Genomic DNA, 20,607 nt, shown 5'->3' with positions numbered 1-20,607 from the left:
CCTGTTGGAAGATAAATCTCCGTCCCAGTCTCAGGTCTTTTGCAGACTCCAACAGGTTTTCTTCCAGAATGCTCCTGTATTTGGCTCCATTCATCTTCCCATCAATTTGAACCATCTTCCCTGTCCCTGCTGAAGAAAAGCAGGCCCAAACCATGAGGCTGCCACCACCATGTTTGACAGTGGGGATGGTGTGTTCAGGGTGATGAGCTGTGTTGCTTTTATGCCAAACATATCGTTTTGCATTGTGGCCAAAAAGTTGGATTTTGGTTTCATCTGACCAGAGCACCTTCTTCCACATGTTTGGTGTGTCTCCCAGGTGGCTTGTGGCAAACTTCAAACCAGACTTTTTATGGATATCTTTGAGAAATGGCTTTCTTCTTGCCACTCTTCCATAAAGGCCAGATTTGTGCAGTGTACCACTGATTGTTGTCCTATGGACAGACTCTCCCACCTCAGCTGTAGATCTCTGCAGTTCATCCAGAGTGATCATGGGCCTCTTGGCTGCATCTCTGATCAGTCTTCTCCTTGCTGGAGGTGAAAGTTTAGAGGGACGGCCGGGTCTTGGTAGATTTGCAGTGGTCTGATACTCCCATTTCAATATGATTGCTTGCACAGTGCTCCTTGAGATGTTTAAAGCTTGGGAAATCTTTTTGTATCCAAATCCGGCTTTAAACTTCTCCACAACAGTATCTGGGACCTGCCTGGTGTGTTCCTTGGTCTTCATGATGCTCTCTGCACTTTAAACAGAACCCTGAGACTATCACAGAGCAGGTGCATTTATACGGAGACTTGATGAGAGTAGCGTAGAATCTCTCCCGATGCCATTTAGGGTGCGCACATACGGATGAGAAGAGGACGAAAAACATGTCAGCTAATCATATTTAACAAGAAAACATGTCTGCAGTTCGGGACTTCGTCACATTTAACCCGAAAACCTGTAGAAAACAACAGCAAAAACAGTCAAGTGGCCACAGAGTGAAACGTAAGTCGTGCGCGTTCACGCGAAGGGGGAGTCAGATTTTTCCGGGGAGTGTGAAAATGTCACAACACCTGTACCGCCTGACTGTAGCGCAGGATGGAGAGGAAGAAGCAGCCCGCCGCTTCCAGCAGCGGCCTGGTAAGGTTGTGACTCTCCGGCATCACAGCTGATGTTCGTGTCTCAGCCTCAGCAGCTTATTCTGGCACCAGCATCCTCCTCATCCTCTCTGGTCAGCTGCACACCTGGACTGAGACACTGTTGACACAAACCCATGCCCACACTTCTGTGCACAAACTGGTGACTCCAACAAGAGCGCTCCACAATGTGGAATATATCCGTAATTTATGGTGCATGTTGTGAGACAAAGAGCAGACCTGATTTATCTGGACCCAACAGTGTTAACATGTACAGTAAATACACACAACTTTATGTCTGTTGTTAAACTTTTCTTTTAACTGTGATCAAAGAGATGTTTGCAGCAGAAGCAGATTTTACTAACGCTGCAATGATTATTCCATCAGTTGTCTGTTCTGATAACTGATTAGTTAATTATATGGCGACAATTACAGTTCGAATTGTCTGAAGACGCTTTACAGAACCGTTGTGCCTGAACCAACAGAGCAGCCCTAAGTCGACAGTGGCAAGAAAAAACTCCTTTTTAACGGGAAAAAACCTTGAGCAGAACCCAACTTTTTATATAGGAGGACCCATCTGCTTGCTGGGTGGAGGGTTGAGAGAGACAGAAGAGGTAGAGAGGTAGGGGAACAAGGAAACATGCAACAAACACTGGAATACATGCATGAGGAGACAGATTATACATACAAAGTACAAGCCAGCATTTAAATTGATTCATAGTTTACTGTTATGGTGTATGGCTCTGGTATAAAATATACTACGCATATAGCTGGTAGTAAGATGCAAACAGAGTCTAGATTAGCATATCAAGTATAGTGAGGGTGATGCAGAGTAGACTGGTAGAGATGTGCAGCTGGAAGCAGTGGACTGGAGGAAGGTCAGCAGCAGCATCCCACAGTGGACATGATGGAGACAAGGACAGTTGGTGGGACAGCAACCACAGATCTGAAGCATCCAGCTCTGGGACCAGGGACACGCGGAGAAAGGACACAGGGAGAAACAAAGTTAGTGTAATGTAGTAATATATAGTAAATATATGAGAGAAGGGCTCAGTGCATGGAGAGAGGTCCCCCAGCAGCCTCGGCCTGCAGCAGCAGAACTAGGGGCAGAAGTAAGAGAAGTGAAGAAGAAGTCAGCTGTGCCCCGTACATGCGGACTAAAGTCAGGACTTTATCTGAAGTGAATCAGCTGAAAACTCTGTGGACTCAGAATACAACAACCAACACAACAGTTTTTGTGTTTTCCAGTTGGGTGTGAGAGACTCAAAGTGAGGCTTTGAAACGAGTTCTAAGTTCAGCTTTCAGGTCAATTATTAAGATGATTATTGAGTCGGACTTTACTTGTAGGGAAATAAAATATATATGACTGGGAGGGTGGAGAAGGATAAAGAGCTGACCTCTGATCTGTGCAGGTTCAGACTGGTTTGTGCTTTGAGCTGTTTGGTTCCTGCAGAGCTGAAGAAGGACGACGGTGGAGCTCAGGAGAGGAGCAGAAAGCTGTTGGACTGCAACAAGTTGAGTAAGTGGACCTTTGATTTGTGTTTGTCAGCAACAAGCTGCCGTTTGTCTGCTGCTGTGGACGTCCACAATCAGCTGGTGGGTCGCTGGTCTGGGATCAGTTGATTGAGAAACAGAATGAAATGTTCAGATCCAGTCAGCTGTGTATTTGACTGAGACTGAAGACTGACGGCTGAACTTTGTGTGTTTGTGTCTTCAGGTGGCTGCAGGTTTTCACCAACATGGAAAGGTATGACAGTCAGCTGAGCCTTACAGTTGTGTGTGAACTCTGGATGGAGTCCAATAAAGAGATTTAATGATTAAGCTGCGTCCTGACAGCAGCTCCAGCAGGATGCCAGTTTATGACTTGGTGTTGGTGCTGCTTGAACTTCCAGCTGTGTTGGTTTTTGTCAAGCTGCTGGTTTGTGCTGCACTTACTGAGCTGCTGGTTTTCATGTCTGTCTACCAGGATCCATCAGGACCCAGGACCAGGACCAGAACTCAGTCTTGTCTCCATGAAGAGTGCTCGCTCAAAGGGCGCGGCCATGTTCTTTGAACGACAACGGCGTTCTGTTGGGGAGGAGTAAGATACTGACACTGGAGTTCATCCTCACAAAGACACACAACATGAACATAAAGAGACTATTCATTTTGTCTGCACTAACTGAGCTGCTGGTTTTCCTCTCTGTGTACCAGGATCCATCAGCACCCAGAACCAGGACCAAAACTAGAACCAGGGCCAGGACCAGAACCAGAACCAGGACCAGAACTCAGTCTTATCTCCATGAAGAGTGCTCGCTCAAGGGGTGCCGCCATGTTCTTTGAAAGACAACAACGTTCTGCTGGGGAGGAGTAAGACATTGTAGTTCATCCTCACAAAGACACACAATATGAACACAAAAAGACACAACATGAACACAAAAAGACACAACGTGAACACAAAAAAACACAACATAAACATAAAAAGACACACCATGAACACAACATGAACACAAAGAGACAACATGAACATGAGACACAACATGAACACAAAAACACACAATATGAACATAAAGACACTATGCTCATTTTATCAGCATTTACTGAGCTGCTGGTTTTCCTCTGTCTACCAGGATCCATCAGAACCCAGTACCAGGACCAGAACCAGTACTAGAACCAGGGCCAGAACCCAGCTGTGTGTCTATGAAGAGTGATGGATCAGAGGCTCGTTTGATTGAATTTAAAAGACGACAATCCTGTGCTGTACAGAAGTAAGATACTGTAGTTCATCCTCACAAAAAGACACAACATGAACACAAAAAGACACAACTTGAACACAAAAAAACCACAACATGAACACAAAAAGACACACCATGAACACAACATGAACACAAAGAGACAATATGAACATGAGACACAACATGAACACAAAAACATACAACATGAACATACAGACACTGTGCTCATTTTATCAGCATTTATTGAGCTGCTGGTTTTCCTCTGTCTACCAGGATCCATCAGAACCCAGTACCAGGACCAGAACCAGTACTAGAACCAGAACCAGGGCCAGAACCCAGCTGTGTGTCTATGAAGAGTGATGGATCAGAGGCTCGTTTGATTGAATTTAAAAGACGACAATCCTGTGCTGTACAGAAGTAAGATACTGTAGTTCATCCTCACAAAGACACACAACATGAACACAAAGACACACAACTTGAACACAGACTGCTCATTTTTTCTGTACTTATTGACAGACGTGGGTAGTAACGAGTATCATTTACGCCGTTACATTTACTTGAGTAACTTTTCGAAAAAAATTTACTGGATAGGATATTGGGATATGGAGTAAGGGATATGGAGAGAAAAAAAACCCAAGAAGAATCCCGAGAAACTTTGCGAGATCTCACAAAGTTTCTCGGGATCTCTCAAAAGGTTTTGCGAGATCTCGCAAAAGTCACATCGATGTTGTTGAACATTAGCTCTTCAGATTAGCCACCTGTCTTTATCGTAGTCACGGGCAATGGCGACTACATTTGAGAAGACAGGCAATTTTCAGAGATGTTTTGATTCTGAACAGTGAATGTGTTAGCATTAGCTTAGCTACTTTGCTTCGACTACGTTTGCATCCATTACATAGCGGTTAAGCAAATGCAATAAGCTGATGATAATAGCTATTTTTATCTTTATAGATGGTCTTAAGGTTAATTGCGAGGTTGAAATTAGCTGTTGTCTTGGTACATCCGTGATCACGGCACTGGATGCTACACAGTTATACCGGATTTCACCTGAAGGCTGCTGTTCTGTCCAAACTGTCAAAAACATTGATATTTTTCTTGTGGTATACCCTCCACTGTTGTTAGCTTTTTTTTCAATAAATTGAGATGAGGAAATAACTATTGCATTCTTCTACTTCACTGAGACAGACTGGGACCTATTTGAACACCAGGAGCTTGGAACTTTCACAGAAACAGTACTGGACCACATCAAGTTCTGTATTGGGAGTGTGACTGTGGAAAAAACCATCCGGGTCTTCCCAAATCGGAAACCCTGGTTAACCAGCCAGGTCCACACACTCCTCAGAGTCCGTGACGCTGCCTTCAGATCAGGTGACAGAGCCCTTTATAGGACTGCTCAAGCGGAGACGAATTAAAAAAGCAAAGGCGGACTATGAGAAGAGCATAGAGTCCTACCTGTCCAGCAACAACACACGGGCGGTGTGGCAGGGCATTCACAACATCACAAACTCCAAGGGCGGCACTACAACAGAAGACCTGAGTGCATCACTGGCTGAGGAGCTAAATAGCTTCTTTGCTCGCTTTGAAACGTCACAACAGCAACACTCAGCAGCCCCTGCCCTGCCCCCACCCCCACCCAGTTCCTGCACTACTATACTCACTGTCAGCGAGCATGAAGTCAGACGGGTGCTCCTGGTAGTGAACCTTAAGAAGACTGCTGGCCCAGATGGTGTTCCTGGTAAAGTGCTTAAGGCATGCACCCTCCAGCTCACCCACATCCTCACCAGAATCTTCAACCTCTCCCTGGCCCAGGCAGTCATCCCATCCTGTCTGAAAACCGCTACAATCATTCCAGTACCTAAGAAGTCTCCCACCACGAGCCCAAACGATTATTGTCCTGTGGCCCTCACTCCGATAATCATGAAGTGCTTCGAGATACTGGTCCTCCAGCACATCAAGGACTATCTCCCCCCAAACTTCGACACCTACCAGTTTGCATATTGTGCAAACAGATCCACTGAGGATGCCATCGCTGTAGCTCTCCACTCCGCGCTGTCACATCTGGAGCAGCAGCAGAGCTATGTCCGTATGCTCTTCATGGATTTTAGCTCTGCCTTTAATACAATCATTCCGGACATTCTCATCACCAAACTGGTCACTCTCGGCCTCCCCCCTCTCACATGTGCCTGGATAAAGGACTTCCTTACCAACCGTCCCCAGACTGTGAGACTCGGCCCCCACCTGTCCTCAGCGCGGACACTGAGCACCGGCTCCCCCCAAGGCTGTGTGCTGTCTCTATACCCATGACTGTCATCCGGCCCACAACAGCAACCTCATCGTGAAGTTTGCTGACGACACAACAGTTGTCGGACTCATCTCAGGAGGAGACGAGACAGCCTACAAGAGGGGAGGTCCTGAAGTTGGCAGCTTGGTGTTCAGAAAACAACCTGGCTCTGAACACCAAGAAAACAAAGGAGATCATTGTCAACTTTAGGAAGCTCAGCACCGACCTAGCCCATCTCTACATCAACGGTGAGTGTGTGGAGAGGGTCCACACCTTCCAGTTCCTTGGTGTCCTCATCTCCTCCGAGATCTCCTGGACGGACAACACCAAGGCGATCATTAAGAAGGCGCAGCAGCGGCTACACCTCCTGAGGGTTCTCAAGAAACACGACTTGGACCCCACCCTGCTGACGACCTTCTGTTGCTCGTCCATTGAGAGCCTGCTGACTTACTGCATCACAATGTGGTACGGCAGCTGCACCATGGCAGACAGGAAGGGACTTCAGAGGGTTAAGACAGCACAGAAAATCATCGGCTGCCCCCTCCCCTCCCTGATGGACATTTACACCTCCCGCTGCCTTAAAAGAGCAGAAAACGTCATCAAGGACAACTCTCAACCTGGTTCCGACCTGTTTGTCCTGTTGCCCTCAGGAAGGCGCTACAGGTGCATCAGAACCAAAACAAACAGACTCAAAAACAGTTTCTTTCCAAAAGCCATCACCATTTTGAACTCAAACATGCACTGACATCTCAAACATCCCCCCCAGACTACCTCATAACCATCTACTGTGCAATACGGACTGTGCAATATCACACTGACCATGCACTTTTTTATTCTTTATACTGTTTTACTTAACTTATTCAGCTTATCTTATTTATTATTTTATTTTATCTTTTTTGTGATTTTTATTACATGTATCGTCTTGCACTAATGGAGATGCTCTTAAATCTCATTGTACTATTGTATAGTGACAATATAGGCATTCTATTCTATTCTATTCTACACAACATGAACTCAAAGAGACTGCTCATTTTTTCTGTACTTACTGAGTTGCTGGTTTTCTTGTCTGTCAACCAGGATCCATCAGAGACCAGAACCAGAACCCAGCTGTGTGTCTATGAAGAGTGATGGATCAGAGGCTCGTTTGATCGAGTTTAAAAGACGACAATCCTCTGCTGTGCAGAAGTAAGATACTGTAGTTCATCCTCACAAAGGCACACAACATGAACACAAAGATACAAAACATGAACACAAAGATACTGCTAATTTTTCTGTACTTACTGAGTTGCTGGTTTTCTTCTCGTTCTGCCAGGATCCATCAGAAACCAGGACCAGGACCAGAACCAGAACCAGAACCAGAACCCAGCTGTGTGTCTATGAAGAGTGATGGATCAGAGGCTCGTTTGATTGAATTTAAAAGACGACAATCCTCTGCTGTACAGAAGTAAGATACTGTAGTTCATCCTCACAAAGGCATACAACATGAACACAAAGACACACAACATGAACACAAAGATACACAACATGAACACAAAGATACACAACATGAACATTGACCGTTTTGTATTGTTGGCTCTGGTGAACATTTGTCTTATATCCCATAGATTTTTTGGTATCCTTTAATATTTTCATCAGAATATTGAGAGTTGGAGGTACCTATAAAAGTCCTGTCAAGTAAAGCCAGGGCTCCAGACTGCAACCAAAGTGCAACCAAACTTTTTTGAGAGTGTGAGAGTTGAAATTTCAACTGGTTGCATTCATGTAAGTGAATGATGATCATGAAGCTGTATTGGTGTTGATGTTATACTTTTATAACTTTGGTGGCTGTCAGTCTGTCCCTGCTTGGTTCATAAAACAAGCTGTTTAGCTGATGTGTGTTAAGAAGTTAAACTCATCTGTAGCTGTGGATTTAAAAAGAAAATGAGAAAAGAGGACGTGAACAAAGAGAGGTCCAGCACAGAAACACCTGATGATTTACCTGATGAGTTTAGGTGGAGGCAGGAAGATACTGTACCGTGAAGGAAAAAAAGCAGTTAATTCAATTAAATGCCTGAAAGAGAAGTAGGGCCGCAAAATGAAATGAACATTAAATGCAATAATGACTTCAGCTCTCCATCATTACATGAACATGATCTACTGTGGTATTTATGCTTCAAAATGTGGTCCTCTCATGAAATGCGAAGCACAACTACATGTGCTGCTCATACAAAACAGCACATGTAGAAGAAAATCAATGGACATCTGTAAAAAAACAATGTCATTCCTGATGTCTGGAAATCTGATTTGTACTTCCCTAAAGGTGGTGATTCTACAGAGTTAAACAACTACAGGCCCATTTCCAAACTCGGCATCTTAGCCAAGGTTTTTGAAAGGCTGGTGAATGATCAGATCAGGAAGATCTTGACTTTAAACAGTTTTTTATCTTCTCATCAGTCTGGTTTTAGGAAGCAACACAGTACAGTCACTGCTTCAATGAATGTTTTAAATGATGCTGTGGAAGCATTGGACGCCAAGAAATATTGTGCTGCACTCTTCATTAAATTGTCTAAGGCTTTTGATACCGCTGACTTAGAGAGTGACACGGGAGTGCATTTTCACTCCTGTCCCGTCCCACTCCCACAGAAAAAAATCTTGTCCTGTCCCAATCCCAGGCCAGAGTAAAAAAAAATATCCTGTCCCATCCCACTCCTGGTAAAATGGCTCCCACTCCCATCCCACTCCCGTTCAGAATGACTCCCACTTCTGTACCGCTCCAAGTTTTGCAAGAGCGGTACATGTTTTGCAAGCGGCATACGGCGTGTTAACGCTGTCACACTCGACTCTCGAGAAGCTGAGCAATATTTCCGACTTCCCTGCCATTTCTGTCAGCTTAATAGATAGGTCCTTACTTCTTACTTTGCGTTGCAAATCAGTTTTTAGCACATCAGATTCTACACCAGTGTTAACTCCCTCCATTGCTGTTCTTCTTCTTTGAATTATGGCGGAGAGCAGCGGCCGGAAGCACTGTTGGCTTCTGGGCCATGTAGTTCTTTTCACTTCCATTACAGTGTAGGCTTATTGGCAAAAAAACTACAAAATGGCGGCGCATGTCATAAATTATATTTTGTCTTATTGATTGGTTCCCGCTCCCGTCTGCTCCTGTTAACCTTTTATCCTGTACCGTCCCAATCACGTGATCAATAGTAAAGCTGACTCCCATCCCGCGGGAATCCCACGGGAATCCCGTGACCCGCGGGAATCCCGAAAAAATGTCAGTCTCTACCGCTGACCATGATTTCTTATGTTGGAGGCAGTCAGATATAGGCCTATCAGACCAAGCTGTTGGCTGGTTCTCAAATTACCTCACCAATAGTAAGCAATGTATGCAAATATGCAGCTCAGGACCACAGATCCTTTCTGGATGTTACAAAAGATGTGCTACAAAATTCTATCTTTGGAGCCATTCTTTTTACCATTCATGTCAACAGTATGGGTCAAAACATACATATATTCATCTTTATGCTGATGACACTATCATTTACTGTTGTGCGAACACTGTCACCCTTGTATTTGAATATCTTCAGTCAGCATTTGACATCATTCAGTCACATCTGTTAAACCTTAGACTAATGCTAAATGCTGACAAAACAAAAATTATGTTGTTTTCTGGTAAAAAAAAAAAAAAAAAAATCGGGTGCCACAAGTTCTCAATGGTATTACAACTGCACAAGGCACCCCCTGAATGAGTAGTGGCCTCTTACAAATGCCTCGGCATCACAATTGATGAAAGCCTCTGTTTTAAAACAATCTTTAAAAGAAACGGAAATTAAAATTGGGCCTCTTTTTCAAGAACAAATCCTGTTTTTCTTTTAATTAAAGAAAATGGCTTGTTGTTGCCACCTTCTTGCCTGTCCATGATAATGGAGATATTGTTTATATGAATGTCTCCACCGACTCTCTCAAACTGTTGGATGCTGTTTATCAAGGAGCGCTTAGATTTATAATTGACTCTAAACCTCTTACACACCACTGCACTTTGTAGTCCTTGGTAAACTGGTCATCACTGTTCAAGCAGAGACTTCTCCACTGGTATCATTTAATTTACAAATCCATCCTTGATCTGCAGCTTTTTGTTCCTCTGCTGCCTCTACTTGGAACTCACTCCAGCAGAGTCTGAAGCTTGATATCCCCTGGTGGACTTCAAATGTCTGTTAAATACTATGGAAATATCATTTCTTAGGACTTTTTCTTAGTGTTTTTACTCTTTAACTTTATTGCTTGGCACTTTTGCACACCCATGTTAATGTCTATGTTTTGTCATGACCCTGTCTCTCTGTAACTCTGTGTTGTATTGTTGTATTTTCTAGCACAGGTCACTTCGTTTTGTTTGTCAGTGATTCAGTGTTGTTTTGTTATTTAAGGATAGGTCTTTCTTGAGAAAGAGACCCATGTCTCAATGAGATTACCTGTATAAAAAAAAGGTTACAGTCATGGATGAAAGTATCGACACTGTTCCGATTAACCAAACCTATCCTGAGACTGCTTGGACTGTGACTTAGCTGGCAGCGGTTTTAATTGGGGAGCTGGGACGCAAAGGACTTGTTGCAGGGGATTCAGCTTGGCTAGTGACTGATGATAATGGCTGCGACCGCAGATGAAGTCAAAAAAGGGGGGAAGGCTGTTTGGGAATGGCATGGATAAACTGGGTGACTGTCCAGAGGTGAAGACGGACGGGATGGTGAGCTGACAGATCCAAAAAGCCTGAACGGATGGTAGCACAAACAGGTGGCAGTCCAGACTTGGAAAGAGCAAAAAAAAAGGGTTACTGGAGTTCCACAAAGAACAGAGGCTTGAGTGAATGAGTGGTGACTAACTATTGGCATTCACAATCCAGCGTCGACTGATGAATAGAGTCGAGTTAAATTGTGGATAGGTTGTAGTTGTCGAAAAAACGGATTCTTTTGTTACTGCTACTGAGGAAAAACACGACGCAAGGAAGACTCAGAGTCAAAATATTCAGTTAAGAATATTTAGTAAAAAATGCAAAGGATGGACAGATATGCGTGCACGCAGATTCTATTCTTGCTCAACGCTGACAGGCAGAATTGCCAAGCTAAAACAATGGTTTTTCTGCATGCAGCTGTGATCACAAGAAAGAATGAATCTCTAAGCTAATACATGAGTTTTTAAACTAAGAATTTGCAGTCTTCTGATTGGCCCCACGCCGAGACAGCCTCTCCGGATGTCTTGGGTCTTGTCCAATCACCTCCGTCTTCCTCCTGCAAGAGGTGTCTCTGAATGTGTGTGTATGTGGCTGCTCCCTGTGACCTTTACACAGATTTTTAAGAGCTCAGTTCTGCTGCGATCTGCAGATTTCTGTTCCATTTGGTGTTGAATTAAACAATTTACTGATTCAGTTTTATTCAACTTAACTTTAAACAACAATTTGATAATTTAATCACACCTTTATGGCAGATTTGAATGATCCCATTCCCTTTATTGATTTACTTTAATCTTATTTAATTAATACCAGATTCCTATGTTCTTTCCCATTTTATTATTAATTTAATACATTGCTAATTTAGATTCTTCTATGGTATTTTCTCACTAAGCTAAATATATTAATCCTAATTCTCAACATTGTTTCATGGTTCAATACTTTAACTTTTATTCTTGTTTAAGCATTGTAGTGGGGGGCCAGTTGCCCCACTACGTAAGATCTCTGTGTAACCTGATCACTCTATGCATTAACACTTGTAATTTAATTCTAGGTTCTAGGTCTCAAAATATCGAAGTCTCACCATTGAAACATCAGAGAATCCAGGAGCCAAATCTGCAGATTCCAAGATGTAAAGTGTTTATTCGATACAGCACAGACACAAACAAACACTTGAGAAAGGTTTCGGGAGCCCTCTGACCCCACTGTCTGACAACTGAACCCCTTAAACCCTCTGAGCAGAGGTCAGTTCACGCCTTTAACCCATCTCTCTTTTTGCCACTGCCAGCTGCCAGTATTGCACAATTAAGGAAAGAGGCGATGTTTAAGCGAATCTTTACTCCCTAATAATTTTAATTAAAAACTCGTGGCTTGCCGGCACCTCCCCTGTGGGAGACAGCCTCCCCCAAGTTTTCTCATGCGAACACCTGCACCCTTATCTCCAAACAATACTTTTGTTGATATTGGCAGTTATCCCAGAGGAAACAAACTACAGGCTATCTGTAAACCATTTCAGTCAGAGGGCAAAAGGCCTGCTGTCAGATACACACACAGACACAGATTCATTACAGCAGTGGATTAATTTTTCCACATCAGCATCTAGCTGCTGTTTGAACTTTTCACCCTTTCTCTGCCTTTCTGTGCGGATGTGACAACCTGCACATCTCTGCAACTGCAGATCCCCCTTTTTCTTCCAGCTTTCACAAGTTTTAACGGATGTTCTTTTACTTTTAATTAAGAAGTTGTCACCTGACCACGCTACTGCCATCCTAGATGCTATTCTTGTTCCAGTTTGTCAGTTTTGAAGCGAGGGGGGAAAGTTCTCCCCCCAACTCTTGAAAGATCAGATGTAACCGCAAACCTTTAGTCAAGCGGAGCATGAAGCATTTATCTTAAACTTACTTTCCTTAGGTTAGATGTTGAAACCTGCAACCCTGCTTAGATCAGCACTTTTCTTCCTGTTCAGAGCTAGAATTCAAACGTACAAAAATAATAATAATTCAGATCTACCCTCAGTTGATCACATGATCTACACAGACGTCCCTCAGTGCCCTGACGTGTCCAGACGTTCCCTGTATCTCAGCACTAGCACCGCTAGCCTAGAAAGTGGAGACCCAAGGGAGGACTTCAACAATTGATGGTCCTGATGGTGAGGAGGTTTTCTAGCGGGATTCATTTGTGTTCGGTCATGGTATATTCTAGATAACTGACAAAGTGAAGTGAGCATCCTGTGTGTGTGTCTGACTCTAACACACCTCTCATCAGATATAGCCGCTAGTTAACCACACAGCATGCTGAGAGGATAAAGTATGCTAGGCAGTGGCAGCTGGTGAATTTTTCTCTTGGGGGGCGCACTTAATTTACCAAACCAGCTAGCAGAGTCGGCAACACCGGAATACAAGAATTGATGTAAATTATGTTCACAGCCATTTGATGTGCTATTACTGTGCACCACTAGGAGGGTACGCCTAAGCACTACTGCTGAGTCAAACAGACAATTAAATGCACGTAAACGTTACCAGCTAGTGAATTTGAATTTATCTCCCCAGTGTTTGATATGATTTGCTCCAGATAAGGTGTAATTGGTACACAGACCCTTAAAATCTCCTTTTCTATAATTAAACAAATTAAGAATGTATAAATATGCAAATCTATTTTTTACTTCAAAAGTAAAAAAACAGTTCATTTTTCCAGCTTCAAAGAGTGCCAAGTGCTTCTTCTGTCCAGCAAAATCTCTGGAACAACATATTTATATTTACATACTTAAATAAACAAAAAGAAATCCATACCTGTGAAACCAACAAACATTGGACATTTTGTCTAAAAAAAACCCCTAACTATAAGGCTTAAAGCAGACAGTGCTTCTGTGAGCTAACTTTTACATGAACAACCTTACATGACAATGAGAAAACAGCAAATCTGCATATTTAAGATCAAAGCAATAAAAATTTGTCACTTTACCTGAAAACAACCCACTGAAACCATTAGGCATTATACTCTGTATAACTGTGCATGTGACAAATAAAAGCTTCTTATCTTATCTTAGGCTTTGAGCCCAAAGTGCTTCTGTCAACTAACATTAAATATTTACAATGAAAATAAAGAAAAACAGTCATTCCTCAGATTTCAGAACATATGAAAATCAACAAGCTTTCAGTCTAAAGTGCCACTTGTGTCAACTAACATTTCTATTTACATTATTAAATGACAAAAAAGTAAATCCTCACATTTTAGAGATTAAAGCCAGCACCTCTACATCTGTGTTATTTTTTGTATGCAAGTTTTGCTCTTCTGTCTTTGAGACATGCAAATTTCTCAATGACTCTGTGGTTAAAATCTGGGGTCTCCCTGACAAGTTTCTTTTCCACAGAGAGCATGGCCAGTGCATTAAGACGATCCTGCCACATCGTGTTCCTGAGGAAGGTCTCGATTCTTTTTAGTGTTGAGAAGCACCTCCAGGGCCCGTGTGGGGCTGAGCGTGCGTGTGTGTGACGCATGTGGGCCTGCGTGCCTGCGTGCCTGTACAGGGCTGATGAATGGTTGGACGCTCATCCAATTCGGCCGCATATGGATAAATAAACAAAATTATTATTATTATTTTTTTGCCTTTTTATTGTGATAGTCACAGTGAAGAGTGACAGGAAATGGGGGGGAAAGTAGGGGGAAGACATGCAGCAAAGGGCCACAGGCAGGAATCGAACATGGGCCGCTGCGTTGGAGACCAGCCCCTGTACATGGGTCGCCTACTTAACCCCATGAGCTGTACAGGTGTCGGGCATGTAATAAACAAAATTATTTAATAAATACCAGCGCACCAGCCCACCGGCCCACATGTGGACCGGCCCTTCGGTCAAACGACCGAATGAAATAATGTTCAATCCACCCCTGAGCACCTCTCAGATTCAGCTGTCGTCATTGGAGTCGTGATGAGGATCTTCAGGAGAGACACAGGGCCTTTTCCAAACCGCCCCCTACACACTATCCCTACACACTACCCCTCCGTTTGCACGTTCCCGCGGAGGGTCCTCCATATTAAGGGCCGTCCCAAACCGCGTAGTGAGGAGGGAGAGTGGACTGTTCAGCCCTTAAATAGCGAGTGTGCATCGATGCTCACTCTCGACAACTTTTTCAGGAAGTGCAACGTCGAAATGGAGGAGGAAACAACATATTGATGTGCGTTCCACACGCATCCATTATTTCTCCCACGCCTTTTTCACACTGACAGAACATCACAAAAAGAGTGGTGAAAAAAGATAAAACAAAAGAAACAAATCTTCTTCTCTGCTGACGTTTGATTTAATTGTGCACCCCCTGACACCTTAGAATTTGAACACAACTGACAGAATTCATTTATTCATTCATTTGTTGGATTTGAAATGCCGGATTGGAAAACATGTGGGATCTTCAAATTATTTGAAGCAGAATGTAGCCCCTACATCATTGCCTGCTGAAGGGCAACAGAGTGTCGGGTGAGTCTGAAATCTCTCTTCAGGCAGGCTTCTGGATTGCTGTACAGCCGCAGGAGAGGCACAGCTGGATTAAGCTGTACATACAGCATGGTGCCTTCCTGGGAAGAGAGAAGACTATTGTTTTGTCTGCATATAGAAATATCAGTTTGATCAGTAACTCCATCTTCTCACATTTTGTCATCATCACGTAAATGACACAGTAAATCATTTTGTTACGTGAGCTGTTGATCCTCAGGGCCAGTGACCCCCTAATTAACTTATTCAGCTGTCAGGGAATCACTGGACCAGCTCTCCATCCTTCGGGTCCGGTCCTACTGCCCCGTGAGATCTAGCTCAGAGGGATGCTGCAGAACTGTTAAGCTGGTTGACAAGGAAAATTCGCCTAGCTTTCTCACTGCCTTCATCCAGACGCCTATCCCTGCTTCCTCTGATAATTAATTTAACCCAGTAGCCACTTCGGTATAGTTAAACTTAATCACCAGTCACGCCTGTTAACGGCAGCTTTTCCTCTCATGGATCTTGCACTTGGTAAGTTGCTAGGTTTAATTCAGAGATTATGGGCATATAGACAACCTCTAGGATATGCTTATACCGGGCCAACTTGGCCCCGATAATTAGGTAACCTTTCAGAACCTCTACTATTGTTATGCACGCAGTAATCTGATTTTTTACATCCAGAGCTAGATGTATAAGTATCATTCAGGGATAAAAATAGCACTTGCAATTTGTTGTCTTTAATTGCAGAATAATGCTTTATTAAAATATATCTCAGCAGGGCAAAAGCATAGCCAATAAATCATCAGACAAATAATCAAACACTGGATAATATTCAAATCACTTATCCTAACTCCTAACTGGTATCATGCTTTCCTAAAAGAAGAGTAATAATCACCCAAAATATGTAATTTGGAGGGAGAGCAGTCACGGTGTGGCCACACCCGGCTGCTCACCTGAGACCCAACAAGTGTTTGAGACCCGCCGGGGCCCAGGGGGAAGTGGACGGGGGTCCGGACCAGATTTAGATCTGCATGTATCCATTTTTGTTGTTTGGGCCAGTAAAAACTTTGTTAATCCATTCAGGTGTTATTCCTCACATGGAAAATAGAGTTCAGTAATGTTCCTTCAGACAGCATTATTTCTAGATCACAGTTCTGTAATCCTCAATGCAGAAAGAGCAAATTCCTTTAATCCATAATTCCATCAGACAGCCCATCTTGCGTCCCCCCCCCCCCCCCCCCCCCATCTCTCCTGTCTGCAGCTCAGCACAGGCTCCTGATCAGGAAATGGAAAAACAGGTGTCAGCCTCTAACTGTCGCTGGCATCCCATTGTGCACTCTTTTGGACAATGTTTACAGACTTATTAAAAAAAAACAATCTATTCTGAGTTTAATCTTTACGGTGAACACTTGACCTTAGTTCACCTAACTCATGACTTCTCACCTCATTACAAAGTTAAAACCCTCTTATTTTAACAGTTATCAAAACTCTTTCTGAAACCTATAAAACCCGTAAAAAGGACATATTTAAAGAAACAACCAACTTATAAAAATGTAGAAGGAATAAAAGAAGATAAAAAGACATTTTCCCAAAAAATAATCAACCCTTCATTCTTTCTAAATGAGGCACTCTTCTGATTTCTACACTGTTTCAACATTAAAGAATGTAAGAATGGACACTTGGTTAGTTCACACACATTCATTAGGTTATGGCATAATTTGATCCGAAATCACAGGTTATAATATCACAATGTTCCCTTATTTAGCTGTTGCTCTGTCAGAGTCTCCCCTTTGTGGCTGATTCTGGGATCTCATATCTCCATGCTTCACAACAGAGCACAGGTTGTCATGATCAGCAATCATGGAAGACAGTTTATGCATCACGATAATTAGCTGACATGATGAGAATTTGGTGATGCAGCCTATGTGCATATTTCATGTGATATTTCAGGTTTTGTGTAACTGACGGGAGTCGTATTTTACAGTTAAATGTATTCCCTCACTGAGTTTTGTAGCATCACATTATGTCACTTTTACGAAATACACAGATGACACTGCAATGCAACATTTACCTCTTGCTGATGCAGCAGTGCTAACAAACGAAGACGCTTTCGTCTTCTGGAAGCAGCAGCGATCCTTTTTAGTTGCAACCTGTGCACACTCAAGGCCTCGTACCAGCTCGATCAGACCAATTGCTAACAACTGTTCCATGACTGAGGCTGCTGGGAGGTCCAACCTTTACAGTCAGGTTAGAGTCCAAAGCTTTGGAGCAGCCTTCTGCATTTAGTCTCACAATATTTTCAAGAAAAACTTCAATGTTCATGTTTTCAGTGGCTTTTGGCTGCTCTGAATGGCCCAAAGATTTCATATTTATTTTAAAATTTGATTTTACAAGGTGCTGTCCTCTTCTGGCTGTTGTAGTATTTTATACCATTTTATTTTGTTTTCCTCATTGATTTTACTAGTTTTCTATTGTCTATACATTTATATTTTCTATTATATTTTATAGTGTCTTTCTGCACATCATTGTTTTCTGCCTGTCTGTCAGCATGTACATCACTTTGGTCAACTCAGGTTGTTTTTAAATGCACTAAATAAATACATTTTATTTGATGTAATTTGTCTGTGTGGAGACATATTGAGATCTAACTGTTGATGTTGATCCACAGAGTGGAGCAGCAGAACTCAGAGGTTCCCAGAGCTCAATCTGTCCAGCAGCATGACCTGGACTCCATATTCATGGTGTGTAAATGGACAACAAGTTCTTCTCCATCTGTTGTGTTCTGGTGTCTCTATGCTGCTCTTTGTAGACCAGTGGACTCTCAGTGTGTCCAACATGGATCTGATGTTTGGCTCCATGATTTCACTCTGATGGACTCATTGACACATTTCTCTGTTCCAGCTGCTGGAGGACAACATGGTGACTTTTGTGAAGAAGGAGCTGAAGAAGATGCAGAAGGTTCTGAATCCAGATTACCCAGAATTCTCAGAGAGTCAGAGGGAGGATGAGGAGGAGCTAGAGGGTGATGATGAAGAGCAGAGGAGCAGCAGAGAGATGTTTCAGCAGATCACAGTGTTGTTCCTGAGGAGGATGAAGCAGGAGAAGCTGGCTGGCTGTCTGCAGAGCAGTAAGAGGATTTGTGTAAACACTGAAGCTGCTGATCAACAGAACATTTACTAAAGTCTCAGAATATCTTCACAGAATCAGTCTTTAGGAGGATGAACTACTGTAATATTTACTGCCATTTATTCATTGATCTCATGTTGTTAGTTTTTTCATTCAGAACTTGCCGCTGCAGTGTGTAGACGTAAACTTAAATGTGGTCTGAAGAAGAAGTTCCAGAGAGTGTTTGAGGGCATCGCTAAAGCAGGACAGTCGACCCTCCTGAATGAGATCTACACAGAGCTGTACATCACAGAGGGAGGGACTGCAGAGGTCAATGACGAACATGAGGTCAGACAGATTGAAGCAGCATCCAGGAAAGCAAACAGAGCAGAAACAAGCATCCGACCAGAAGACACCTTTAGAGGCTCACCTGGAAGAGATGGACCAATCAGAACAGTGATGACAAAGGGAGTGGCTGGCATCGGGAAAACAGTGTTAACACAGAAGTTCACTCTGGACTGGGCTGAAGACAAAAGCAACCAGGACATCCAGTTCATGTTTCCATTGACTTTTAGAGAGCTGAATGTGCTGAAAGAGAGAAAGTTGAGCTTGGTGGAACTTGTTCATCACTTCTTCAGTGAAACCAAAGCAGCAGGAATCTGCAGGTTTGAAGACTTCCAGGTTGTGTTGATCTTTGACGGTCTGGATGAGTGTCGCCTTCCTCTGGACTTCCACAACAATGAGGTCCTTGCTGATGTTACAGAGTCCACCTCAGTGGATGTGCTGCTGACAAACCTGATCAGGGGGAATCTGCTTCCCTCTGCTCGCCTCTGGATAACCACACGACCTGCAGCAGCCAATCAGATCCCTCCTGACTGTGTGGACATGGTGACGGAGGTCAGAGGGTTCAACGACCCACAGAAGGAGGAGTACTTCAGGAAGAGATCCAAGAATGAGGAGCAGGCCCGCAGCATCATCTCCCACATGAAGACAACACGAAGCCTCCACATCATGTGCCACATCCCAGTGTTCTGCTGGATCACTGCTACAGTTCTGGAGGAGCTGCTGAGAACCAGAGAGGGAGGAGATCTGCCCAGAACCCTGACTGAGATGTACATCCACCACCTGGTGGTTCAGGTCAAAGTCAAGATGGTCAAGTATGATGGAGGAGCTGAGACGGATCCACATTGGAGTCCAGACAGCAGGAGGATGATTGAGTCTCTGGGAAAACTGGCTTTTGAGCAGCTGCAGAAAGGAAACCTGATCTTCTATGAGTCTGACCTGACAGAGTGTGGCATCGATGTGAGAGCAGCCTCAGTGTACTCAGGAGTGTTCACACAGATCTTTAAAGAGGAGAGAGGGCTGTACCAGGAGAAGGTGTTCTGCTTCGTTCACCTGAGCGTTCAGGAGTTTCTGGCTGCAGTCTACTTGTTCCACTGTTACACCAACAGGAAGGAGAAGGTTCTGGAGGGCTTCTTGGGAAAAGACTGGAAAGACGAGGAGAGAGACACTCTGGATGTGTTCCTGAACAGAGTCGTGCAGAAATCCCTCAGAAGTAAAAATGGTCACCTGGACCTGTTTGTTCGCTTCCTTCATGGCCTCTGTCTGGAGTCCAACCAGAGACTCTTAGGAGGCCTGCTGGGTTGGACAGAGAACCATCCAGAAATGATCCAGAGAGTCATCTACAACCTGAAGAAGATGAACAGTTACGGAACATCTCCAGACAGAAGCATCAACATCTTCCACTGCCTGATAGAGATGAAGGATCTCTCAGTACATCAGGAGATCCAAGAGTTCCTTCAGTCAGGTTACAGACCATGGAAGGAACTCTCTGAGATCCACTGCTCAGCTCTGGCGTACATGCTTCAGATGTCCGAGGAGGTTCTCGATGAGCTGGACCTGAGCAAGTACAGAACATCAGAGGAGGGAAAACGGAGGCTGATTCCAGCTGTAAGGAACTGCAGAAAGTTTCGGTGAGTCCAGATGTGATGAATATGATAATTCAGAGTAGGTCAGTCATTCAGTTCTTCAGATGTTCTTACTAGAACATCTCATCAGGGTGCGAGCACCGAATGGTGCGAAGACCCTATTGGAATGCAAAGAATTATTATTCTTTTTTAGGCTGCCAAAATGAAGGCCTAAATGTGTTTTAAAATGCACACGTCAGGTTTGGCACAAAATTTGATATTTTATTGAAATTGCATAGGTGTGAGCCAGAATGGCTCCTCGCGC

At 43.5% G+C, this 20,607-nt stretch overlaps 1 protein-coding gene across 1 annotated transcript; it reads left to right on the top strand.

Annotated features, from left to right (window-relative positions):
• Positions 1-18,546: 18,546 nt before the first annotated feature.
• Positions 18,547-20,352, top strand: LOC110971183 (NLR family CARD domain-containing protein 3-like; the record flags this gene model as incomplete). The annotated part of the gene is made up of 1 exon (XM_022221515.2): positions 18,547-20,352. A coding segment is annotated over one exon (1,806 nt), but the record flags the coding sequence as incomplete, so codon positions are not given.
• Between the last annotated feature and the right edge of the window lie 255 nt (positions 20,353-20,607).

This window comes from Acanthochromis polyacanthus, chromosome 6 (genome assembly GCF_021347895.1).
Source record: "Acanthochromis polyacanthus isolate Apoly-LR-REF ecotype Palm Island chromosome 6, KAUST_Apoly_ChrSc, whole genome shotgun sequence".
NCBI lineage: Eukaryota > Metazoa > Chordata > Actinopteri > Pomacentridae > Acanthochromis > Acanthochromis polyacanthus.
The sequence above is the reverse complement of the archived record's forward strand: the minus strand, read 5'-3'. Positions and strand labels throughout refer to the sequence as shown.